General features: G+C 37.4%; 1 protein-coding gene across 1 annotated transcript; it reads left to right on the top strand.

Moving 5' to 3' along the window:
- Positions 1-411: 411 nt before the first annotated feature.
- LOC117317041 lies at positions 412-22,096 on the top strand. Its single transcript, XM_033871824.1, has 4 exons — positions 412-772; positions 8,786-9,597; positions 16,786-17,050; positions 21,427-22,096. Exons 2-4 carry the CDS (start codon positions 8,911-8,913, stop codon positions 21,489-21,491), a joined length of 1,017 nt encoding a protein of 338 aa, XP_033727715.1. The 5' UTR covers positions 412-772; positions 8,786-8,910; the 3' UTR covers positions 21,492-22,096.
- Positions 22,097-22,321: the final 225 nt, after the last annotated feature.

The raw sequence follows: 22,321 nt of genomic DNA, 5'->3' as shown, positions 1-22,321 counted from the left end.
CCATACGGAATACCCCCTCCCCCGTGTCCTTTGTTCAATCCCTCGGGCACAATTCGGTAATGAGGTTTTCCTTTATTACTGTCACGGGATAGAACACGGAGGTAAACGCAATGTAGGTGTTGACCCTTTGTCTACCTAATCATCGTGTTTGATTAGCTAAGTATTGTCATGATGTAATAATAAACGATGATATGTTGCAAAAATGACGGTTATTTGCTCAAATAGTGTATACAACACGAAAATACCCAGGTATAAACTACGATAATGTGCTATTGAAAGCCCATTCCAATGAAGCTAACACGTTTTCATCAATCGATTGATATTGTATACCTGGGCGATACTGGGTGGATAACTGCTTTATATTGCAGGCCTAACTCTTAATGATTTCACAAACCAGTAGGTAGAGTATGATTATGTTACCTGTTGTCTACACCGTCATGTCGCGCGATAACATTCTCCAAAGGTAAAATTGAATAGGACTGATGCTGACACCAGGGTACCAGTGCAATCTGTGTGGTAAGCAGGTGCATTCCGCAAGGATTGTTTTACCTGATAAAGATAGGTGCCATATCGTATTTGTTCGTTTTAGTGCCGCAGCCAGGGAAATATTGCAATGCAATCTACTCCATGTGTCATGGTTTGTCCTCTGACGGATTAATAAGACCAGTGTGTATTCATGTGTTCAGGTAAACAGCGATCTCTGTTTTCTTCAGGGACATTTTACTACGATGACAGTGCTACAGTTAACGATGGTGTCCCGGCTATGATCCAGGTGAGGGATTGATTTTCATTATTTGTCATTAATATATGATGATCGTCGGCCGTAGATTGTTAGCTCCGATCACGATCAGGTGATCTAAAGTAAATACAAAGGTTTAAATTCCAGAACGTATCTATGTGTAGCAGTTCGATTACCAATATGTTGATATTTTGTATGACGTTTCTCGCATACCAACGTCAAACGAATGTTTCGCGACGTCATCACTGTCATCCTTCTTCAGCTTGTCAACACAAGACTGAATGTTATGATTGTGTTCACGAAATGCATCTATCTATGTGCGGCTAGCGACTAAAACACCTTAAATATACTTCTCGGTACAACTTAATATAAATTGCGCTTTTTGTGTCGCCTTTGAAAAAGGAGACATATAGGTATTACTTTTCGGCGGCGTCGGCGGCGTCGGTGTCGGTGTTGGCGTCGGCGGCGTCGGTGTCGGTGTTGGCGTCGGCGGCGTCCGGAAAATGGTTTTCGTGCGATAACTTTAGTAGTTTAGAACGGATTAATTCGAAACTTCATGGGAAGGTTCATTACCATGATAGCTCGGACAAGTTCGATAACCAAAATTATTCGGACCTTTTTAAAAGAGTTATAGCCCTTTAATTTTTTGCGAAAATGGTTTCCACTCAATAACTTGAATAATTATTACTGGATTAATTTGAAACTGCATGGGAAGGTTCGTTACCATAATACTGTGGACAAGTTCGTTAACCAAATTTATTCGGACCTTTTTAAAAGAGTTATAGCCCTTTAATTTTTTTTGCGAAAATAGAATGTTCGTTACCATAATACTGTGGACAAGTTTGTTATTGTTTTTTTTTATTCAAGTCCTAGTTTTAAAGAGTTATGGCCCTTTAATTATTCGCATACACAGGCGACACCTCCACTTCCGTGGAATTCTTGTTATAGGTTAATAAAATGTGTCATCCCTTTAGTGTGAGGTGGGGGTATTTCAAGCTAGTATGGAAGAGTCTGTAAAATATGTGGCGCACTGTGACTGAAATGAGGACTCTTGAGGTCGGATCCGTTGATCACATTTAAAACTTGACGCATTATTGCTTGCCAATGCAGTGTTTGATGGTGACACTCTAGGCAAGGCGTAAGAGTTAATTGTACCCGTTGGCCCAATGTATTTATTTTCGTTCATGTTTGTTTACCACCTGTTATATAAGGAGAGAACTAATATAGGCAATGCCTGCTGTCCAATCCTATTGGCAAAATTTCATCTGTGTGAATAAAATATGTTGACATTGAAATGATGGGCGCCGTATATATTGCGTAGACTGTCACATTTTCAGGATTTTGATTATATCAAACGGCTAAACTGCGTTAAAGTGCTTAACGTTGTTGTGATATTACCTGTTTTTCACGAATCCATAATTAAATCCTCAAAATAGCATTCAAAGACACACAATCACGATTATTTACATATCCAGGCTTCATTTCGGTAACAACTTAGATTGAAAATGGCGGCCATGTACACATAAAACTTGAATAAGAAGCAAAAGCAAACGAAAAGGTATTTTCTTTGTACTTTATATTTGTTCCGCTTGATACACACATTCCGTATTTTTTATTACTCATGCCGCCATGTCCAGAATAGGTCACTTGAAGTGGTGGAATGATATAGCTAAGTGTTTTGTGTTCACGCATCATTAATTCGGTGTGAATTATAGTGATTGGACTGCTTAAATGGGATATATTATACCTAAACTGTAAGTACACGTCGTTGTCATTAAGTGTATACTTATAAATACTGATATTATTGTCTCAATCTTTCCGCCCTGAAATCAAGGCGGAACTTGCGCAGTGTAAAATAAGGTTCGGTTGCTAAAGGTCTGTTGGTGTCAGAACCAAAAAATAGCCAGATACCTTAACCTAGCTGAAGTACTTAGGCAGTATGATTCAGTGAGGTAGCACTATAATGTCAACATCGGTCTCGCGAACATACAGGGGAGACCGTCCTTAAATGACCATATATGTTGATTTGACATTAAAAAATACAAACAAATCTAAGATAAACCTGTTTATTTTTTATCATTATGATTACCTGATAGATTCCCCTGGCGCTTGATAACATTACGATTTAAACATTAGATAATTTTACAATGGTAACTTTTTATGTCATTATAATCTATTTTGATGTTATTATAATCTATTTCATACAGTGAATTTGTGAGACGACTCTAAGAACACTGATAAAATACAAACAGTTATGAGAAATCAGTGTGATGTTGACCAGGATTCAGTCTTGATAAGTGTTGACAACGTTCAAATATAGAATATGTATCATCTTATCTCATGGACAGAACGGGCGTATCCACACTTTTACCGAAGTGATATTTTCTATTCATTTATCATGGACAAGGATATCCGCAGTTTTACCGGGATGAGATTTTCTTATCTCACCATAGGGAAAAGACAAGCTACACGTGCTCTTTGAGCGTGCTCATATTCTCGATATGATGACGTCACTATGACCTGACCCAGAACTATTCACAAAAGAAATTAAAATAAGTATTAATTATCAGAGTTAACTGATTGTTCCTTTTGACAAGCTTATCGGAACTATATTGTGTATGAAATCAACATCGTAAGGTGTAAAGCGTCTGCTGCAGCCTTATCACAACAGTCATCCACCGTCCACGTGATATTCTACATAAGCATGTCACACAGACAATTCGGTCATGCCAGTTTTGCACATAGTGTCAATTAGTGAATAGAATTGGTTGTTTTGACTAATAGGGTCTTCCATCGTGTGTGGGTGAGACAAGGGAAGCTCAGCCCGAACGTGATGATTCTTGAGTTGCCAAACACAAGGCAATTTAAGAATCTTACCCCTCTGGTTGAGATCCGTGTCTCGCCTCCGATGGGGCGAATTTTTAGTTTTCTTTCCCCTGGATACCCCTCGATTACATAGATGGAGGACAATGTTGACGTTACATGATTGGTCTGTCAACGTGACATCACTGTGTTGATACCGTGGCGTTATGATATTGTTGAGAATGTGCAAACAGCACGTGTAATCTGTCTCAAACCTGGGGCAAGAATAATAACCAGAGGGGAAGAGTCTTAAGTTGCTAAACACGAGGCCTTCCGAGCGTTTGGCAGCTTAGGAATCTCTCCCTGAGGGTTGGGATGATTCCACAGTCTCACTTCCATGGGGGTCAATTATTATTTTTCTCTTACCCTGTTTACCCTCTTATGCATCTGATATGGACGTTACATCAATGCAAGGAAATGTTGACGTAACGTTAATGAATTGTCGATGTGACGCCATGGTATTTTCGAAGTGATGTCATGGTATTGTTGAGAACGCGCAAAGAGCTCGTGCAGCTTGTCACAACCTTAAGGTGAGATAAGAATATAGGTAAGAATAGCTCACAACGGTTAAATTATAGATATCGCTGTCCACAACAAGAGAAAAGAAAATGTGACAATGGTGAAATTTTGAATATGTCTGTCCAGGAAAAGAGAGGAAAAAATTCCACCCCACCTTCACCCATCCACCGGGATGAGTCACGAATGATCTCCTACCTCAGGGTAAGATACTGCACTGCAAGATCCTCCTCCGGTGGTTGAGATTCCCAAGTCTTTTCCTCGAAAGAGTGTCGGATTGCATCAATGTCGCAAAGAAAATAGTATGGACATTTTCCTGATGAGATAATGAGATCTAATGTCAGGAGATAATACACCATAGTCAATAGACTTCATCATTATCTCGATAAATATTACAATTTTACTCCACATTCAAACCCCTGGGATCCGTCCAATTAGGCAGATAAAGTGTAATGTTTTATTATCTGTTTGATGTGGAAATTAATTTCAGGAATCCGTACCATGAATAAAAACTGTGTCCTCTGTTTGACCTCCGCCATATACTTGTCGGTTTGGTTCTAGTTATGTTTTATTTTATATTTGTATAAACAGAACCGACACCAGAAAGTACTAAACGTAACCATTGTCGTGTCGTGAATGTAAGTGTTCGTTGATATCAATGATATTCGATCCCCATTCAACATGACTAATACAACGCTATCTTCTAACCACTCCCGATACATCCAAGTTCAACCTGAAGACATTGACTGACAAAGCCAAGTTTTCAGTTGTAGTCAGGCCGTATAACACTGTAGCTTCACTCGGCATTGTTTCGGTGATTTCCGGTAAAACGACAAAGCAATCAGAAAAAGCTTTTTGCTGTACTTAGCTCGGATATTTACGTTAATGATATCCGGTTCGTACACCGGGTGGCTGATATCAGTAGAATACCTGTATTACGTGAATGATATTTCTGTATTTTACTGGTAATATGTTGATTTAGATTTAGATGAAAATTGGTATATATTGTGTCCTGCATATAGACGTTGTGGTATATTGTGTCCCTGTGTATAGACGTTGTGGTATATTGTGTCCCTGTGTATAGACGTTGTGGTATATTGTGTCCCTGCGTTTAGACGTATATATTGTGTCCCTGTGTATAGACGTTGTGGTATATTGTGTCACTGTGTATAAACGTTGTGGTATATTGTGTCCCTGTGTATAGACGTTGTGGTATATTGTGTCCCTGTGTATAGACGTTGTGGTATATTGTGTCCCTGTGTATAGACGTTGTGGTATATTGTGTCACTGTGTATAGACGTTGTGGTATATTGTGGCCCTGTGTATAGACGTTGTGGTATATTGTGTCCCTGCGTTTAGACGTTGTATATATTGTGTCCCTGTGTATAGTCGTTGTGGTATATTGTGACCTGTGTATAAATGTTGTTGTATATTGTGTCCCTGTGAATAGACGTTGTGGTATATTGTGACCCTGTGTATAGACGTTGTGGTATATTGTGACCCTGTGTATAGACGTTGTGGTATATTGTGTCCCTGTGTATAAACGTTGTGGTATATTGTGACCCTGTGTATAGACGTTGTGGTATATTGTGTCACTGTGTATAGACGTTGTGGTATATTGTGGCCCTGTGTATAGACGTTGTGGTATATTGTGTCCCTGCGTTTAGACGTTGTATATATTGTGTCCCTGTGTATAGTCGTTGTGGTATATTGTGACCTGTGTATAAATGTTGTGGTATATTGTGTCCCTGTGAATAGACGTTGTGGTATATTGTGTCCCTGTGTATAGACGTTGTGGTATATTGTATTCCTGTGTATAAACGTTGTGGTACATTGTATTCCTGTGTATAGACGTTGTGGTATATTGTATTCCTGTGTATAGACGTTGTGGTATATTGTGTCCCTGTGTATAGACGTTGTTGTATATTGTGACTCTGTGTATAGACGTTGTGGTATATTGTATTCCTGTGTATAGACGTTGTGGTATATTGTGTCCCTGTGTATAGACGTTGTTGTATATTGTGACTCTGTGTATAGACGTTGTGGTATATTGTGTCACTGTGTATAGACGTTGTGGTATATTGTGTCACTGTGTATAGACGTTGTGGTATATTGTGTCGCTGTGTATAGACGTTGTTGTATATTGTGACCCTGTGTATAGACGTTGTGGTATATTGTGTCCCTGTGTATAGACGTTGTTGTATATTGTGACTCTGTGTATAGACGTTGTGGTATATTGTGTCACTGTGTATAGACGTTGTGGTATATTGTGTCACTGTGTATAGACGTTGTGGTATATTGTGTCGCTGTGTATAGACGTTGTGGTATATTGTGTCCCTGTGTATAGACGTTGTGGTACATTGTGTCCCTGTGTATAGACGTTGTGGTATATTGTGTCCCTGTGTATAGACGCCTCGATGAACTTTTGACCAGGTTCGTATAGTCTTGTGTACACCTACACAAACGTCAATAATTGTATAATATTTTATGCGAAAGGACTATCATTAAGTATTAACTTCAGTTTTTTAGAATGAAATTCCTTTTGTTACCAACTTCATGTGTGCGAGAGCTGACTAAAATTTGTTAAAAAGCGAATGAAGTAAACTCACAAATACACACATTAACTATATATTTTCTTATCAAATTCAACGATTTAATAAAAACAACATTGCTTTGTCATAAGTGATGAGCTTCAACTGAAGCAAGAAAGTCTCTGAGTTCTGTCATCTGATAAAAAAAACCCGGATGATTGTTTTTGACGCACATGTTTCAACTAGTTGTTGTTAAAATCTACATGTCCCAAATACCAGTATATTTACCTAAGTGGTCCATTAGTCATTTTTCCATAGTTCCATTTTTGGAATTTTATTGGGACATGTTGGACCAATAACCAATCATTTGTGAACATAATCACGATCTCATTTGTTTGAAGGACTGAATACTTCAAGAAAGAAAACAAAAACAAAACAACAACAAAAATAAAACAAAACAAAAACCAAATGAAACAAACAAAAATAAAGAATTATGACAAAACGTTTTGTGCGATTCTGTTTGAAATATAAATTTAATATTTGTAACTTCATTTTTGTGCGCTTTCTTTGAAATACAGATGTAATATTTGTAACTACATTTTTGTGTGATTCTGTTAAAAATACAAATGTTTGAATTCAAAGGGAATTGTACTACCACTCTTTATACGTAACACGTAACTTTCAGTCTGTGGATATGCTCTCAGTTGAAAAAATCGTCATGGTTACTTATCGCAATTAATACAGTTTTGGTTTGGTTTGGTTTATTTTGTTTAACATCCTATTAATAGCTAAGGTCATTTAAGGACGGCCTCCCGTGCGTGCGACATGCATGCGTGTGGTGCTTGCGTATGTGTGTTTTGGGAGGCTGCGGAATTCATACAGTTATACTAATATAAATTAATTTATTATTTGTATAAAAGTTGGTTGTATATTTGCTGATATCACATGTTTTTCTATAGACATGAACGGATATCGGACGGGTTATTAGGTCACAGAATTACTAGTAGATGCAAAAGAAGTGAATTAAAAACCCCTATATATATACAGGTATACTACCTCTAATGATCACTACTAATGATGAAACGTTTTGATCACCACATCATTCTCTAGTATTAATATTTTATATCACAGTGATGCGATAAAAGTATTCAGAACCGCTAATGAAAAACCAGACCAGTTGGGAAATCAATATTCAAAACGTTATAGTTTGCGGTAATTACCTCTAGTGACCTGAAAAGCCCAGGACAAACTAATGACTCAGATGGTGATATATTCTCTTAATGGTGTCATCAGATGTAAGCTTTAAAAATATAATTTATAAAAAGACTTCATACTGATGCATTGAGTTAACTCGCTATAATCAGTGATGTGTTGAGTTGACACGCTAAAATCAGTGATGTGTTGAGTTAACATGCTATAATCAGTAATGTGTTGAGCTAACGCGCTATAATCAGTGATGTGTTGAGTTAACGAGCTATATTCAGTGATGTATTGAGTTAACACGCTATAATCAGTGAAGTGTTGAGTTAACACGCTATAATCAGTGATGTGTTGAGTTAACACGCTATAATCAGTGATGTGTTGCGTTAACACGCTATAATCAGTGATGTGTTGAGTTAACGCGCTATAATCAGTGATGTGTTGAGTTAACACGGTATAATCAGTGATGTGTTGAGTTAACACGCTATAATCAGTGATGTATTGAGTTTACGAGCTATAATCAGTGAAGTGTTGAGTTAACACGGTATGATCAGTGATGTGTTGAGTTTACACGGTATAATCAGTGATGTGTTGAGTTAACGCGCTATAATCAGTGATGTGTTGAGTTAACGAGCTATAATCAGTGATGTGTTGAGTTAACACGGTATAATCAGTGAAGTGTTGAGTTAACACGGTATAATCAGTGATGTGTTGAGTTAACGCGCTATAATCAGTGATGTGTTGAGTTAACATGCTATAATCAGTGATGTGTTGAGTTAACGCGCAATAATCATTTGTGTTATGTCATGAATATTGTATGTAAAGGCATTTCGGGAAGATTTTTTATTGGTTTCTGGCAAAATTTTAATGCTTTCTTAACACAATAAATAAAACAGTTATATGTCTGCTTTTAATTTCATTTTGTTTTTGTTATCAGATTTCGCATGGTGATATGGTGATTTATCGATCTACTACACCTATGGCGGCTAGTCTTAAATCCAGTAATACCTTACGAGACACACTTTGTGACGTCGGTCAATTATCTGAGGTGGATTTGTGATAATGAGTTCAACAATAAAAAGCCATGATTCAAGAGATAGCAAATCTCAGGAGGATAACGACGATGTGTCTGAACCAATCCGAGACCTACCGAACGAAAACGGTAAACAAACTACCGATGTTTGTTCGGAACAGAGTTATGGATATTTACAGGAAAAGCATACAGATAAGAAAACGGAGGACGATATTCAGTTGCCATCTAATGTACCCGACCAACATACGGACATTATTGTCCAAAGTGAAAACGATCAAGCCGTTCTGGATGCAGGAAACTTAAAACCAGTGTATTTAGAAACTACGTATTTTGGATCTCCAAAAAAACTCTCAGCAGCCGATATTGTTGTTGAGATAAAATCGTCAATCAAACAATCAAAGCTTACAAATGTAACAAACTCGAAAGAAACGGGAGATAAGTTAGATGAAAAGTTAGACAATCCCATCACGACTCCTACAACCCAAGGACACTCGAACGGATTAGCAGTTTCAGAAAACGCACCTCAGTCTAAAAAGTCACAACCACGGGGGATTTTAAAAAACACGAAATCGGAGCCGGTGATCATTATCAGTGAGCATATTGAGAAAATAAAGCATTCCGACTCTACGGGTTTGATTGAAACTTCGAGACCTGCATGGCCTAGATACGGAAAGAGGAAGTTCGTCAACGTCAGTACAAGTGCCAATTTCTTTAGAGTAAGTATATATAGAACACGCTAATTGTTGCCAATCCCAGGTTTTTCTTTCTCTCGCTAGATAAAGTTCGAAGTAGAACAGAAAATGAATTAAATTGCATCATACATCTGTTAGGTCTTTCTAGGATTCATCAGTACATGTAACTGAAGAGGTGACAGCGGAGTTCACAATCTGGGTAGGGACATTAATCTATGAATTTGACATCGTTTAAAAGAACGATAGTCAAAATATGTAACTGTGCCATACTTAATCTGATAACTGACCAACGATGATGTACAGTATGTAGTTAGGATGGGCTGAGTTACTTTGTTAGAGGTAAAACATTTTTGATATTTACGCATTTTTCTGGCACATTCATCGAATGGTATATTTTCTGTCTACTAGAAGCATGGCTATTGTGTTTTACGAAGTTAAATCGTTTGTTTTTATTCTAGATAATTCAATTACGGTGCCCTCATCAAAAACCTGTGGATGTCGTTTTGTTTAGTACCTATAAATATAGTGCATAGTATCTTAAAATCCACATTCCATGTTTCTATATACATTTGTATATAAGTAAAATAAAAAAAACCCTCTCCGTTAGCGCTTTCGTCGCGTCATGGTGACTCTTCAGAATGATTTTATTTTCAAAATAGATGATTATGACGTCATAGACATAGACATAGAGACAGTAATACACAACACAGAATGGCAACAAACGCAAATAAATATATATATATCGATATATATATTAACCTAAGGTGTATATTGTATTACATGTAAAGCGGCCGCGGTGGCTGAGTGGTTAAGGTGTCACGACACCTTATCACTAGCCCTCCACCTCTGGGTTGCGAGTTCGAAACCTACGTGGGGCAGTTGCCAGGTACTGATCATGACCGTAGACCGGTGGTTTTTCTCCGGGTACTCCGGCTTTCCTCCACCTCCAAAACCTGGCACGTCCTTAAATGACACTGGCTGTTAATAGGACGTTAAACAAAAACAAACCAAAAGTATTACATGTACAAAAAAGTGTGTTGGGGGATAAAAGATGACTACCTAAGGTATCCTGGTCGGTATTACGATTTTTTGTTGGATCTTTTCCTTTCCAATGTGACGATCGAAGTGCGCTTGTCGTTCCTCCGGTTCCCAATGGAAATAATGTAGTTATGTTACCATCATTATATGACGGATGTCATTTTCTTTCCCGAAAGACTCTGTATTTTCTTTGCACTTTTTCATTGGTCCTTCTTTGTTTATGTTTCACTCTCGTTCCATCTATTGCGAGGTAGAATTAAAGGACAGTATCATTTACATATTGATTTAATCTCATACTGTTGTGTTTATATAATTGGCTGCAAATATTTTCCTATTGCTAGTTCCACTCTCGCACAAGACAACTGTGCAAACATGAGGATTGCTTGATACATATATCGATATAGTTGCATATGACTTCTTCTATTTTGATTAGTTGAAAATTTGAGGCTTTTTTCGAAATACTTTTCTGCTCGCGTGCTTCGCGTCGCGTGATCTGTTTCCTCGCGTGCTATTTGTGGCGTGATCAGCTGTCTTTAGGAATCACCTTGGTGTCATACCGTTATGTCCAAGTTATGACCTGATGTAAAGACGGCTCGTTGATCTAGATCTGTCACACTGTCGGAAACTGTAATATTCTCCCCATCCGTGGCAAAAATATTCATTATAGATGTAATTACTTGTTCGATAGGGATTCTCACTATGATTTTGATGTTAAAGGCTTAATTGCATAAAGGTAAACACAAAACTGTCAGTGACGTGAAGAATGTCGATATCGTTTTTCAAAAAAGGGGGAAAAGACCAATTAGAACAAAATCAGTCAAACATTTCCATTTTAGATATTAGTTCTGACACATGGCGGCACATTCATAATTACATTAACAACAGGTCCGTTTCTGAGAAACGTCCCAAATTAAGGGTCCTCACGTCCGAAGTAACAGCGATGAGTTGGGTTTTTTTTTAGGTTACGGTCAGTACTTTGGCTTCTGAAATATATTCGTTGCAGAATTAATTAGCTTCGGGTTCCATTTGGCTTACAACTATCGTGAACGTTTCGTCATTGCTATAATATCAGTGAAGACAAATACTGCCGGGTATTTTGTTATCTATTCATTCCACTTGAGAGTCTTTTCCGTGAAAATCAATTCTACACACGAATATCGTAGACCCCATGAATTTAAGGTTGCAAAAACGTTTAAATATGACGGGGTTGCTATGTAGTGAATTCATAACTAAATATATGTATATTTAGAAAAAATGGGGGAAAATTATCTAGTTTTACTAATAGTAATCATATAATATTATTTCTACGCCTTATATGCACGCGTAAGGAAACATATTCAAACCAGGTCTCAATTCCGCAGCCGCCCACTGATGTCCGACGACTTATGGGTTTATTGTGTTACAACATCAATGCCCATATCCTCCTCATAAATCATTTAAATATTTTAGATTTAAGTTTCAACCGAATCTTATTAGTTCCGCTCCTCGGTCTGAAGGGACACCCTACAATAATTAGGATTGAATGGCACTGGTAAGAGTTAATCTGGGTGAATAATTTATAATCAGCAACTTATTATTGATCTTATTAACATTGTATTGGTATTCGATCCATCCCGGATTTAAACAGATAACACTGAGCTCCAGGCCAGGGGACACATTATTGGTTGGCTATGCTACACGATGGGGCAAAATCTATATAAAGTATTCATCTTGATAAAATAGGGTCACAGTGACCTATTGTTTTACTCTATGTTTTTCAATTTAATATGTCATCATGATTAGGAATTTATATTCCAAAAAAAAGGTATCCAATAAGTTTCGTCAAGATTGGGCCAAACGGTAAATTGATCCTTCATTTTACCCCCTCATACACTCGAAATGGTTTCTGACCTTACAAAATTTTCATGACTTATCATGACCACTTAACCTCAAGGGTTTTTTGAGCGTTCGCCCCGGTGAGGACGAGTTTGTGTTCTGTGGCCTGACCGACATATACAAGAGTCTATAAGAACTGGTAGTTGCTACTCCTGCTAAGCGCTCAGCATTTATGTAGTGGGCGACGGGTTAGCCCGCTTTCAGTATAATGTGACCTGGTGTGGTGTGTTGTTGGGTGTTTTCGGCAGTATGCTTCAGTGAGATAGCGCTATACCGTGGCATCAGTTATGCGCTATCACAAGTTTAAAAACGCGAACATACCACAGCCTCCCAAAACACACATACACACACACACACACACACACACACACACATACAACAAACTATATATCTCGCACACAGGGTCCTTAAATGACCTTAGCTGTTGATAGGACGTTAAACGATACTTAACCAAGCATCACAAAACTTTTATATGCTTCATCGCAATAGATAGCAGATTATTGTATTCATGAAATATATTTCAAAGAACAGGTTTACGATGGAGGGTCATCGCATAGCCGCCAGATGGCGGCAAACGGACAATGCACAAGACTCGCTAGTGTTTGGTGTCACGTGTACTGATGATAATTTTGATTTCACTCTAGTAATCAATAATAAACACAACATAACTACAAGTGCCGCTGTCGGAAACCGTTGTCTAGTCGTTTGTGTAATCGACCTGATTCAATCGATAGAGTACCAGCTACTATGTGATTTTAAGTTCCTAGATGACGCACTTTATACAAATGATCTCATTTTCAAAGGAATTGATCCAAATCATATGAATAAGACAAACGAGTTTAACAGATACAATATTACACGAGCGTCATGTTCTTATGAATCATTAATGTTTTTTTGCTGATGTTTGAAATAACTCCATTGAACAGCAATAACCAATGGTAATGAATTCGATATGTATAATTAAACAACGTAGCTGTGAACGAGAATATTTCATATCCTCAGTATTTCCAGTTCCAACATCTATGATAACCCCTTAAATATTTTAGTGTCCCAACAACATGTGATATGATCTACCACTACATCTATATTTTAACATGTGCACGTTTAAAGGTATCCGGTTTTATAACGATATTCCCATGGCATCTCCCTTGACAAACATAATTGTCACAATTTCTAATGTTATAGGCTATTTAACTTCCCATTACCCTCAATTTATATCAACACTTCATTCAAGCCACACCGGCCCACTCCGTCAGCTGAGTGACAGAGCTTGCATCTGCTACCTTGTAGAAGCCATTAAGGCACGCTCCTTCAGCTGAGTGACAAGGACTATATCTAACACTATGATGAAGCCACACAGACACTCTGTCAGCTGAGTGACCAAGGCTGTATCTAACACTATGTACAAGCCGTACAGATACGCTCCGTCAGCTGAGTGACAAAGGCTATATCTAACACTATGAAGAAGCCACGCAGACACGCTCTGTCAGCTGAGTGACCAAGAATATATCTAACACTATGTACAAGCCGGACAGACACGCTCTGTCAGCTGAGTGACCAAGAATATATCTAACACTATGTACAAGCCGGACAGACACGCTCTGTCAGCTGAGTGACCAAGAATATATCTAACACTATGTACAAGCCGGACAGATACGCTCCGTCAGCTGAGTGACAAAGACTATATCTAACACTATGAAGAAGCCACGCAGACACGCTCTGTCAGCTGAGTGACCAAGACTATATCTAACACTATGTACAAGCCGGACAGATACGCTCCGTCAGCTGAGTGACAAAGACTATATCTAACACTATGGTGAAGCCACGCGGACACGCTCCGTCAGCTGAGTGACAAAGACTATATCTAACACTATGATGAAGCCACACAGATACGCTCCGTCAGCTGAGTGACAAAGGCTATATCGAACACTATGTACAAGCCGGACAGATAAGCTCCTTCAGCTGAGTGACAAAGACTATATCTAACACTATGAAGAAGCCACACAGACACTCTGTCAGCTGAGTGACCAAGGCTGTATCTAACACTATGTACAAGCCGTACAGATACGCTCCGTCAGCTGAGTGACAAAGGCTATATCTAACACTATGAAGAAGCCACGCAGACACGCTCCGTCAGCTGGGTGACCAAGAATATATCTAACACTATGTACAAGCCGGACAGACACGCTCTGTCAGCTGAGTGACCAAGACTATATCTAACACTATGTACAAGCCGGACAGATACGCTCCGTCAGCTGAGTGACAAAGGCTTTATCTAACACTATGTACAAGCCACACAGACACGCTCCGTCAGCTGGGTGACAGAGACTATATCTAACACTATGGTGAAGCCACGCGGACACGCTCCGTCAGCTGAGTGACAAAGACTATATCTAACACTATGAAGAAGCCACACAGATACGCTCCGTCAGCTGAGTGACAAAGGCTATATCGAACACTATGTACAAGCCGGACAGATGCGTTAAACGTTCCGTCAGCTGTTTGACAGAGACTGCATCTAACGCTATGTACAAGCCGGACAGATGCGTTCCGTCAACTGTTTGACAGAGACTGCATCTAACGCTATGTACAAGCCATACCGACCAGCTCCTTTTCACAGTGGTATGTATTGGAGACCTCCACGGCAAAACGACAATCTGTCAACTCTGCTGCTGATGGAGCTCACGACAAAAGTAATATATTTCAACATCCAGAGTAATATAATGTATTGAAAATATAGAAATTGTCGCTTAATATATAGACGTAGAAACTAAGGCTCTGATAACACTGACGAATCATAGAGGTCGGTAACAGCTGTTTGGTGTTTCTGTTCATTTTAGGTATTGGTATTAAATGCTTGAAATCACCACCAGTTTCATGTTTTAAATCCCTGTACATTTTTGTATTTCTACATTAAAGGGCTGGGGTCATGTTCGCTAGACCGTGATATCGATCTATCACAGATCCTGTTATTGTATTTGTGGGATTTCAAATGACAAAGCTTTGTTGGCTTAAAATCCCGTTTAAACTATTCCTGGAACATTAAGACCTATTTATTTAACAATCACAGAACGAGTTCTAATTAACGAATATTGATATTTCGGAAGACATTTTATACGTCTGTAGAATATACCACTATAATTCTAATATTTAACTAATATTCAGTTCCCTGTCAAATCGTCGCGTTAAGCTGAAAACAAACTCACTAGTCAAAACATTCACTACCTTTACCCAGGCATAACGCGTCACATACACGGACGCAACATGGCGATATCATTGTTTACTGATAAAATGGATTTGAACAAAGATATTCATATTTGACTCCTTCGCTAGCCAGGTGATTAAGGCCCGCGCTGAGAAAAATAGGCAAGATGTTGCAGCCATTTTACCATTTGTATAAACAAAATCACGGGCTTAACATAAATGGTCCCTGGACAGGTTTTCAGTCCTTTATCATATGGCCGATCTAACTACTATGGATACAGAGCTTGTTATGGTGTGATGTCCGCAGGATGACTACTATATAACACTATATATGGGGAATGAAAAATGTCTACCAATGGCAGAATACTGGTACGTGTTATTTTTAAGTTGATATTTTATCTCATAGTGTTGCTCCAGTGCAATACGCCTTCCACATTGTAGTGTCAGTGCTAACCACACTATTTAACGCTGTGCTTTCTTTGTCATTCCCGATGTCACTGGCTCTGACGTATTAGTGTGTAGGACATGTATTTTGTTTTTAGGTTTTTCACGTCCTCTTAACAACCAAGAACATATGAGGCGGGGTATGCTGACAATAGGAGATTCATACTGATATTCTTTGATATCTTTTGTAGCATTCAATATATTTGTCATATAGCATTCCATTTTTTTAAACGCTGAAACAACTTTTAGTATCATTATGTGTTAGTGATTCGGCTTATTTAAAAAAAAAAAAATTCTATATTTATATCACCCATGTTCTATCTTTGTGAAGTGATAATGAGCTCCCGAATGATTCATTATTACATTGTCAAATTAGAGACATTAATGTCTCCATTTGTGAACAGTTTGAAAAGCTACACTACTATCTGCATGTAATGATTATAACGTGATGCTGTTATCTGTATTAACATATTATGAATTTCCATACCAGTTAAAACCTAGATGTTATATGGGTGCACAGCCAAATATAGACAAAGCATCATTTTCGATAGCTTGGTAAGATGTTGTGAAGCTTTGTAACTTGGTAAACCCAGTTAAACACGTTGATAATTATGACTTAATGCACATGTTAATACATGCATTTATTTTTAGAATACACAGGAGTTTGTAAACCCAGCATTCGAACTGGATGAAAACCTTCCGTCCGATTCCAAACTCTCAGATATTGTGAATCTAGTGATTAAGCAACAAACTGACCAAGATCGATATGTGCATCCTTTTGGCCAGAGCAACCTTTACTCTTCAATGTTTCTGGACGATACTCCCACTGCTATACAAAACACCGAGAGGGTCATCTTTTGGCTGATATTCGTCATCATGTTGGTTGGCTTGGCTGGTGCTATAATTCTCATGGCAGGTATGTGAATAAATAAAATAATTTAAGTGAACGGAAATCGAGGATACAATATGTATGGATTTAATTTGATAATATGTTCTTTCTATTCCGATGCTAATGTACATAGGAGGGCTGATAGATATGTTGTGAACCTCATATTGAAGGATTTGAATTTTGCCGGACATATTGTATCATTTTTCAACATAATCCCTTTCAGCATCTATACACTTTTGCAAGCGGTGTTTAAGGGCCTCAATGCCACTTTTATATAACTCCTTTTTTTGGCTGTTGGGAAAGTCATCTGCTGCATGTATGACGTAATTATCGGACTGAAAGTGGGTGCCTAAAATAGCTGTTTCAGTTTTGCAAATAGATTAAAGTCTGATGTAGCGAGATCAAGTGAATAAGGCGGATGCTCAATCAATTTAAATTTTCCCATAATGTTGCTACCATATCATTAAGGATATCATCAGGTGTTGAACTTTATTTTGCAAATAATGGATCACTGCTCTTCCACAGGTTTTTGTCAATTTTGCAAACGCCGCTTTTGTCTTGTTCACTTTAGAGTGCTACCTCGTCGATATAAGATAACCAAATGTCCTTGGGTACACGGCCCTATATAGTCAGAGAATAGGAGAAAACATCCTGGAGTATCCACTTCAATACGAGTCTCACAACATATCAATCACCAATCTTAACAAGAATGAATATTCTAAGGAATATTCTCTTTTGATAAAATTAATTGAAGTTTATTTAATTATTTAGTTCTTTTTTTTGGGGGGGGGGGGGTGTCATTTTGAGATGGGGTCCGTCTAGTAGTAGCTGGTAACTACCGCATTAAGCAATTAACACAATGGATATCTTTCGCATGCTTTTCAAACAAATTGAGGAAATGTTTCTTTCTAAAGGAAAAAAAGACGACCAAACAACACCTCGAATATTCAATAGTTCATAGTTCATATTTCCCTTTAAATATAACATATATTTCACGAACAAAACAGAAAATCAATATTTTGCAAAGCAATGCACGAGTAAAAAATGTCGGTATAATCCAACAAATTATTCATTCTGTTGAAGTGATATTTTCCACTACGCACTCGTGAAAAATATAAAAATATTAGCCACACCCGTGAAATATATTTGGTATAACTGAAGACAATGTTAGATACCCTATATATATTTAACGGGAAGAAATTCAATTTTCAATTTATGCCATTTTCTATTCGTCTTAAATACGTTGGAATCTGTAGCATAATCTTTGACATCGTATCCTTAACAACATTTGAACGGGCAACTACAGTGATTTCAGTTCTAATCGTTTACGTCCCCCATCCCCTTGCATAACTATTCGTAAATGAGCATGTAATTGAAACAATGAAAAGCGTTTTGCGAAAGTGCAGCAACATAACTTATTCTCCTTCAACCCTATTCCGATCGGAACCGCAAAATCAGTCGGTTTCAATGCGGTGGATAGAAAACACTGATTGGTCATAAATGAAATTGATAGCATTACAGTAATGATATACGTTTTTATGGAGTTGATAATATCATATATTGCACTCGAAAAATATAATAAAAAACTTTCATACTCATATATTACTATAATACAAATTAATATTATGAATAATTAAAATGATACATTTTAGAAAATTTCTACTGGTTATTTAATTTTAATCAAAAATCTATTTTAGTTACTTTATTATTTAGAATATTAAAAGAAGAACCTAAATATAGATGCTTGTTATGCCTTCCTGGTAAGTGTTATTAGTACAGTCAGTTCCGGAAGTCATGAGAGAGCAGCACTTAAACAATCCTTCTGTGGACGATTTTTAAGATAAATTATATTTAAAGAGTTGTACAGTTTTTAATACACTCTTATGAGTGTATGGTTGAATTCCGCACCTGTGAGGAAGGCTCTGTGTTCTGTTCCCTGACCGAGAAATACCAAAGTCTTTAAACATGGCCATTGCTGCTCTTGCTTAGCGCTCAGCCTTTTGAGTTGTACGAGTAGTTTGCCGGTTGTCAGTATACTATTATCGTGTTGGGTGACCTGCTGGGTGTCTTAGGCAGTATGCTTCAGTGAGATAGCGCTATAATTTTGGCATCAGTTGCCGCACTATTACACGAACATACCGCAACATCCCAAAACACAAATAAGCACTCACAACACTCATGCATGTTGTACGCACGGAAATCCGTCAATAAATGACTTTAAAGTTATTAACGGGACGCTAAACAATAAAAAAAAAATCAAGCCAAAATTTAATTTATGTTGAATATCTGGCAATAATATCAAGCTCAGAAACGACGGTTCTTGCCAAACAAAATGTAACGTCAAATTCAGTTTAATTTTTTTTCGTCACCCGTATCAAATTAAGCATTTTAAGAAAATGCAAATAGTGTAACAAGAACACCTGTTTTAGGAGCGCATTAGGACTCTTGTCTCTGTGGTATAGGCTTTGCATGCTATAGTATAATGTACCTGTACCAGAGACCGACAAGAGTGGATAAGTACAACGCTAACGAGACACACTGCTGATGTGTCTACCAAAACTTCTTGACGAGACGTTATAGATGTCGTTAATGTGTGATGTCTAACAGAAAAATATGAAACATCAAAGATTTAATGGTAATGCTTGAGGCCATCACTGGATAATGTATCATGGAGGATCGACACTTCTAGCTGCTAATGGATTGGTTTATGTAAGAATGGTTAATGAGTACATGCAAACCAGCGGCTGTTCGCATGACAAACTCATGGAATATTGAACATGTTCCTACGATCGTATAAATATGGTTGGGTGGGTAGGTGATGTTGTCTGCATGTTTTTATTTTACAGGAATGCAGAGACCAGTTAAGATAAATCACGATCTTACTGTAAATTAACTGTAATTACGGTTACATCAAAACCTATACAGGGTCCATAACTGTATGTACCACATTACATCAGAGATATAATTTCTTAGGCCAACGTTGTACTTACTTCATTTCAATTAAGAAATCTTTAACTTATCTCAACGTTGAAGTTAGTCAACGTTGTTTTCGCTTTTTTTCGATTATATCGTTCCCCAGGGAATAAATGAGTTCCAGAAATTCTTAAGGCTATATAGCGCTCTTGCTACAGGTGCTATGCGATCTCGTTTAGTCATACTATCCATACTTTTAGTAGTTGTACTGGTCGTTACACTGAACATGGGCAGTACATCAACAGAACATTTATTGCATTTTTGCCAGTGAAATATAGAAATTCAAACTAATAAAACTTACATTTTTACTGCAGCGATGAGCAGTGAAAATATAAGACTTTGTAGTAAAAATATAAGTTTTTCGGTTTTTGACAAATCAGAGCGAACCTTGCATTAACCACATTGAAACATGCCGATTTTTTCAATCGAAGCGAAGATACATAAATTGGTTATTTTGCTGATTTTTCTGAAATAATCAATTATATTTTGAGATAATAATCACTTGACGTTAGCCTTCCATGCACAGATTTTCCGACAACAGCAGAAAACTTCAAGTTGAGGTGGAGTAACGTCACAAAGATACTACGTAATGATTGTTGTTACTGATTCCCGCACTTTTTGAAACTATTAATTTTACGATATTTTTAATTTTGTTTCTTTTAGCATAAAAATGCAATAAAAAGAACATTGAATGGTTTCCCGTTGAATATAAGATATATCTCACTTGTATGACAAAATATTTCGATGATTTTCACTCGTGCTTCGCACTCGTGAAAATATCGATATTCTGTCATACTCGTGAAATATATGTTCAATGGGAAACCATTCAATATCCTCTATTTACTTTAATACAGTTAATAGTCATTATTCATTGCATAAGAAAAACTTGTCATATGATACAATTTCATTTTTATTTACAATTAATATTAACCAGAGTATATTCTATGTAGATCGGCTGCTCAGTCTCTGCTCTGTTAGACTATTCAATAGGGTTACACAAAAGTATCAATTTGTGTATTTTAGTTATAAGTCAAGAGCAGGGAAAGAATATAGCTGCTGTTACTCAATTCATGTCGCAAGAAGCAACTAAAAGTTAGCCCCTTGAAGATTTAGGAAATTTCTTCTGTGACTTATGCTAAGTGGACATTGAGGAGACTAATAGGTCTTCTGCACCCATTGCAACACTTCGAATATTTAAGTCTTTCTTTTCTTTTCCTCGCTGCACTGTCTTTCTGTGCTTTGTTTTTGTAGTCTAGCTGTCTCCATGACACCAATTCTTAAACGACCCTGCCTGTTGCGGAGACGTTTAGTTTAAAATAATCATAAAGGAGAAAATAGTAATATTTAAGAATCTTATTTTTACTATAATGTTCACAAATGAATTTAATTTAAAAACATCACAACTTTTTTTATTGCTTTCTGCCTTTCAGAAATGTACAGACTAGAAAAACTGGACAGTAATGCATTGGTTAACACGACGGCGGTAGCCAGCTGAGTTGCCATGTCTGTTTACGTTAGACTGACAACGAATCGCTCAAGACTGTCGACTTGAAGTCACTTTCCGGATTTTATTGATGTTCTGTGATAGCCAGAAGAGGCGAATGGGGCGTCCTTTGTTTACCTACGTGTGGTGAGGCTCCTCCTGATAAAGTTAATTCTATAACACAAGATGAACGACGTACACTGAAACCAACAACATGTCGACATTTGATCCATGATGGTAGTTTCGTGTATAGATATGCCTCGGGGATTTATAATCGATTCTTCCCCTTATGCAAACTTTGGAATCCACGTATATGCAATGTATACTGCAAAACTGATTTATTTCTTCTTTGACAAACTGATTTGTATTTTATTTTCATACCAGGATATTAATTATCAATCATGTCGCTCTAATGGGTAATACGCTATGTTATATGTAGATTCACTAATGTTGTACGATCTGAGGAGAAATCGGACAAATCGGACAAATCTTGCATTACATTTTAATTGTATTTATACTAGGTAATTAGTATCTTTGTATATGTGTCCAAGGCATCCATTAGTAAATGGTGCGACTGTCATATTCATTTATGAAGATAATGATTGTACTTGCATGTTTTACTGTCTGATTTTTTGTTTGTACGGAATGGGTATCTTGCATAGGAATATTTCGTCTCTCTTTGCTCTTTTCAATTTTGTAGTTAAAAAAGGACGTGTCGTTAACGTCATGTAAATATTTGGTTAAGTTCGGTTTGATAAGATATAAGGAGACTGCAATTCTGGCGAGTTTTGGCGTGATTTTTCCATAGTAATTTAAGCTACTTGGAGCAACATCAGGCTGCT

The sequence above is a fragment of the Pecten maximus genome, chromosome 18 (genome assembly GCF_902652985.1).
Source record: "Pecten maximus chromosome 18, xPecMax1.1, whole genome shotgun sequence".
Taxonomy (NCBI): Eukaryota; Metazoa; Mollusca; class Bivalvia; order Pectinida; family Pectinidae; genus Pecten; species Pecten maximus.
This window is presented reverse-complemented; position numbering and strand designations above follow the sequence as displayed.

Excerpts from the sequence above, each read along its gene's own strand:
- LOC117317041 (XM_033871824.1), top strand. The coding sequence starts at position 8,911 with ATGAGTTCAACAATAAAAAGCCATGATTCAAGAGATAGCAAATCTCAG. Across the intron at positions 9,598-16,785 it reads CAAGTGCCAATTTCTTTAGA|AATACACAGGAGTTTGTAAA; the intron begins GTAAGTATATAT and ends ATTTATTTTTAG. Across the intron at positions 17,051-21,426 it reads TGCTATAATTCTCATGGCAG|AAATGTACAGACTAGAAAAA; the intron begins GTATGTGAATAA and ends TCTGCCTTTCAG.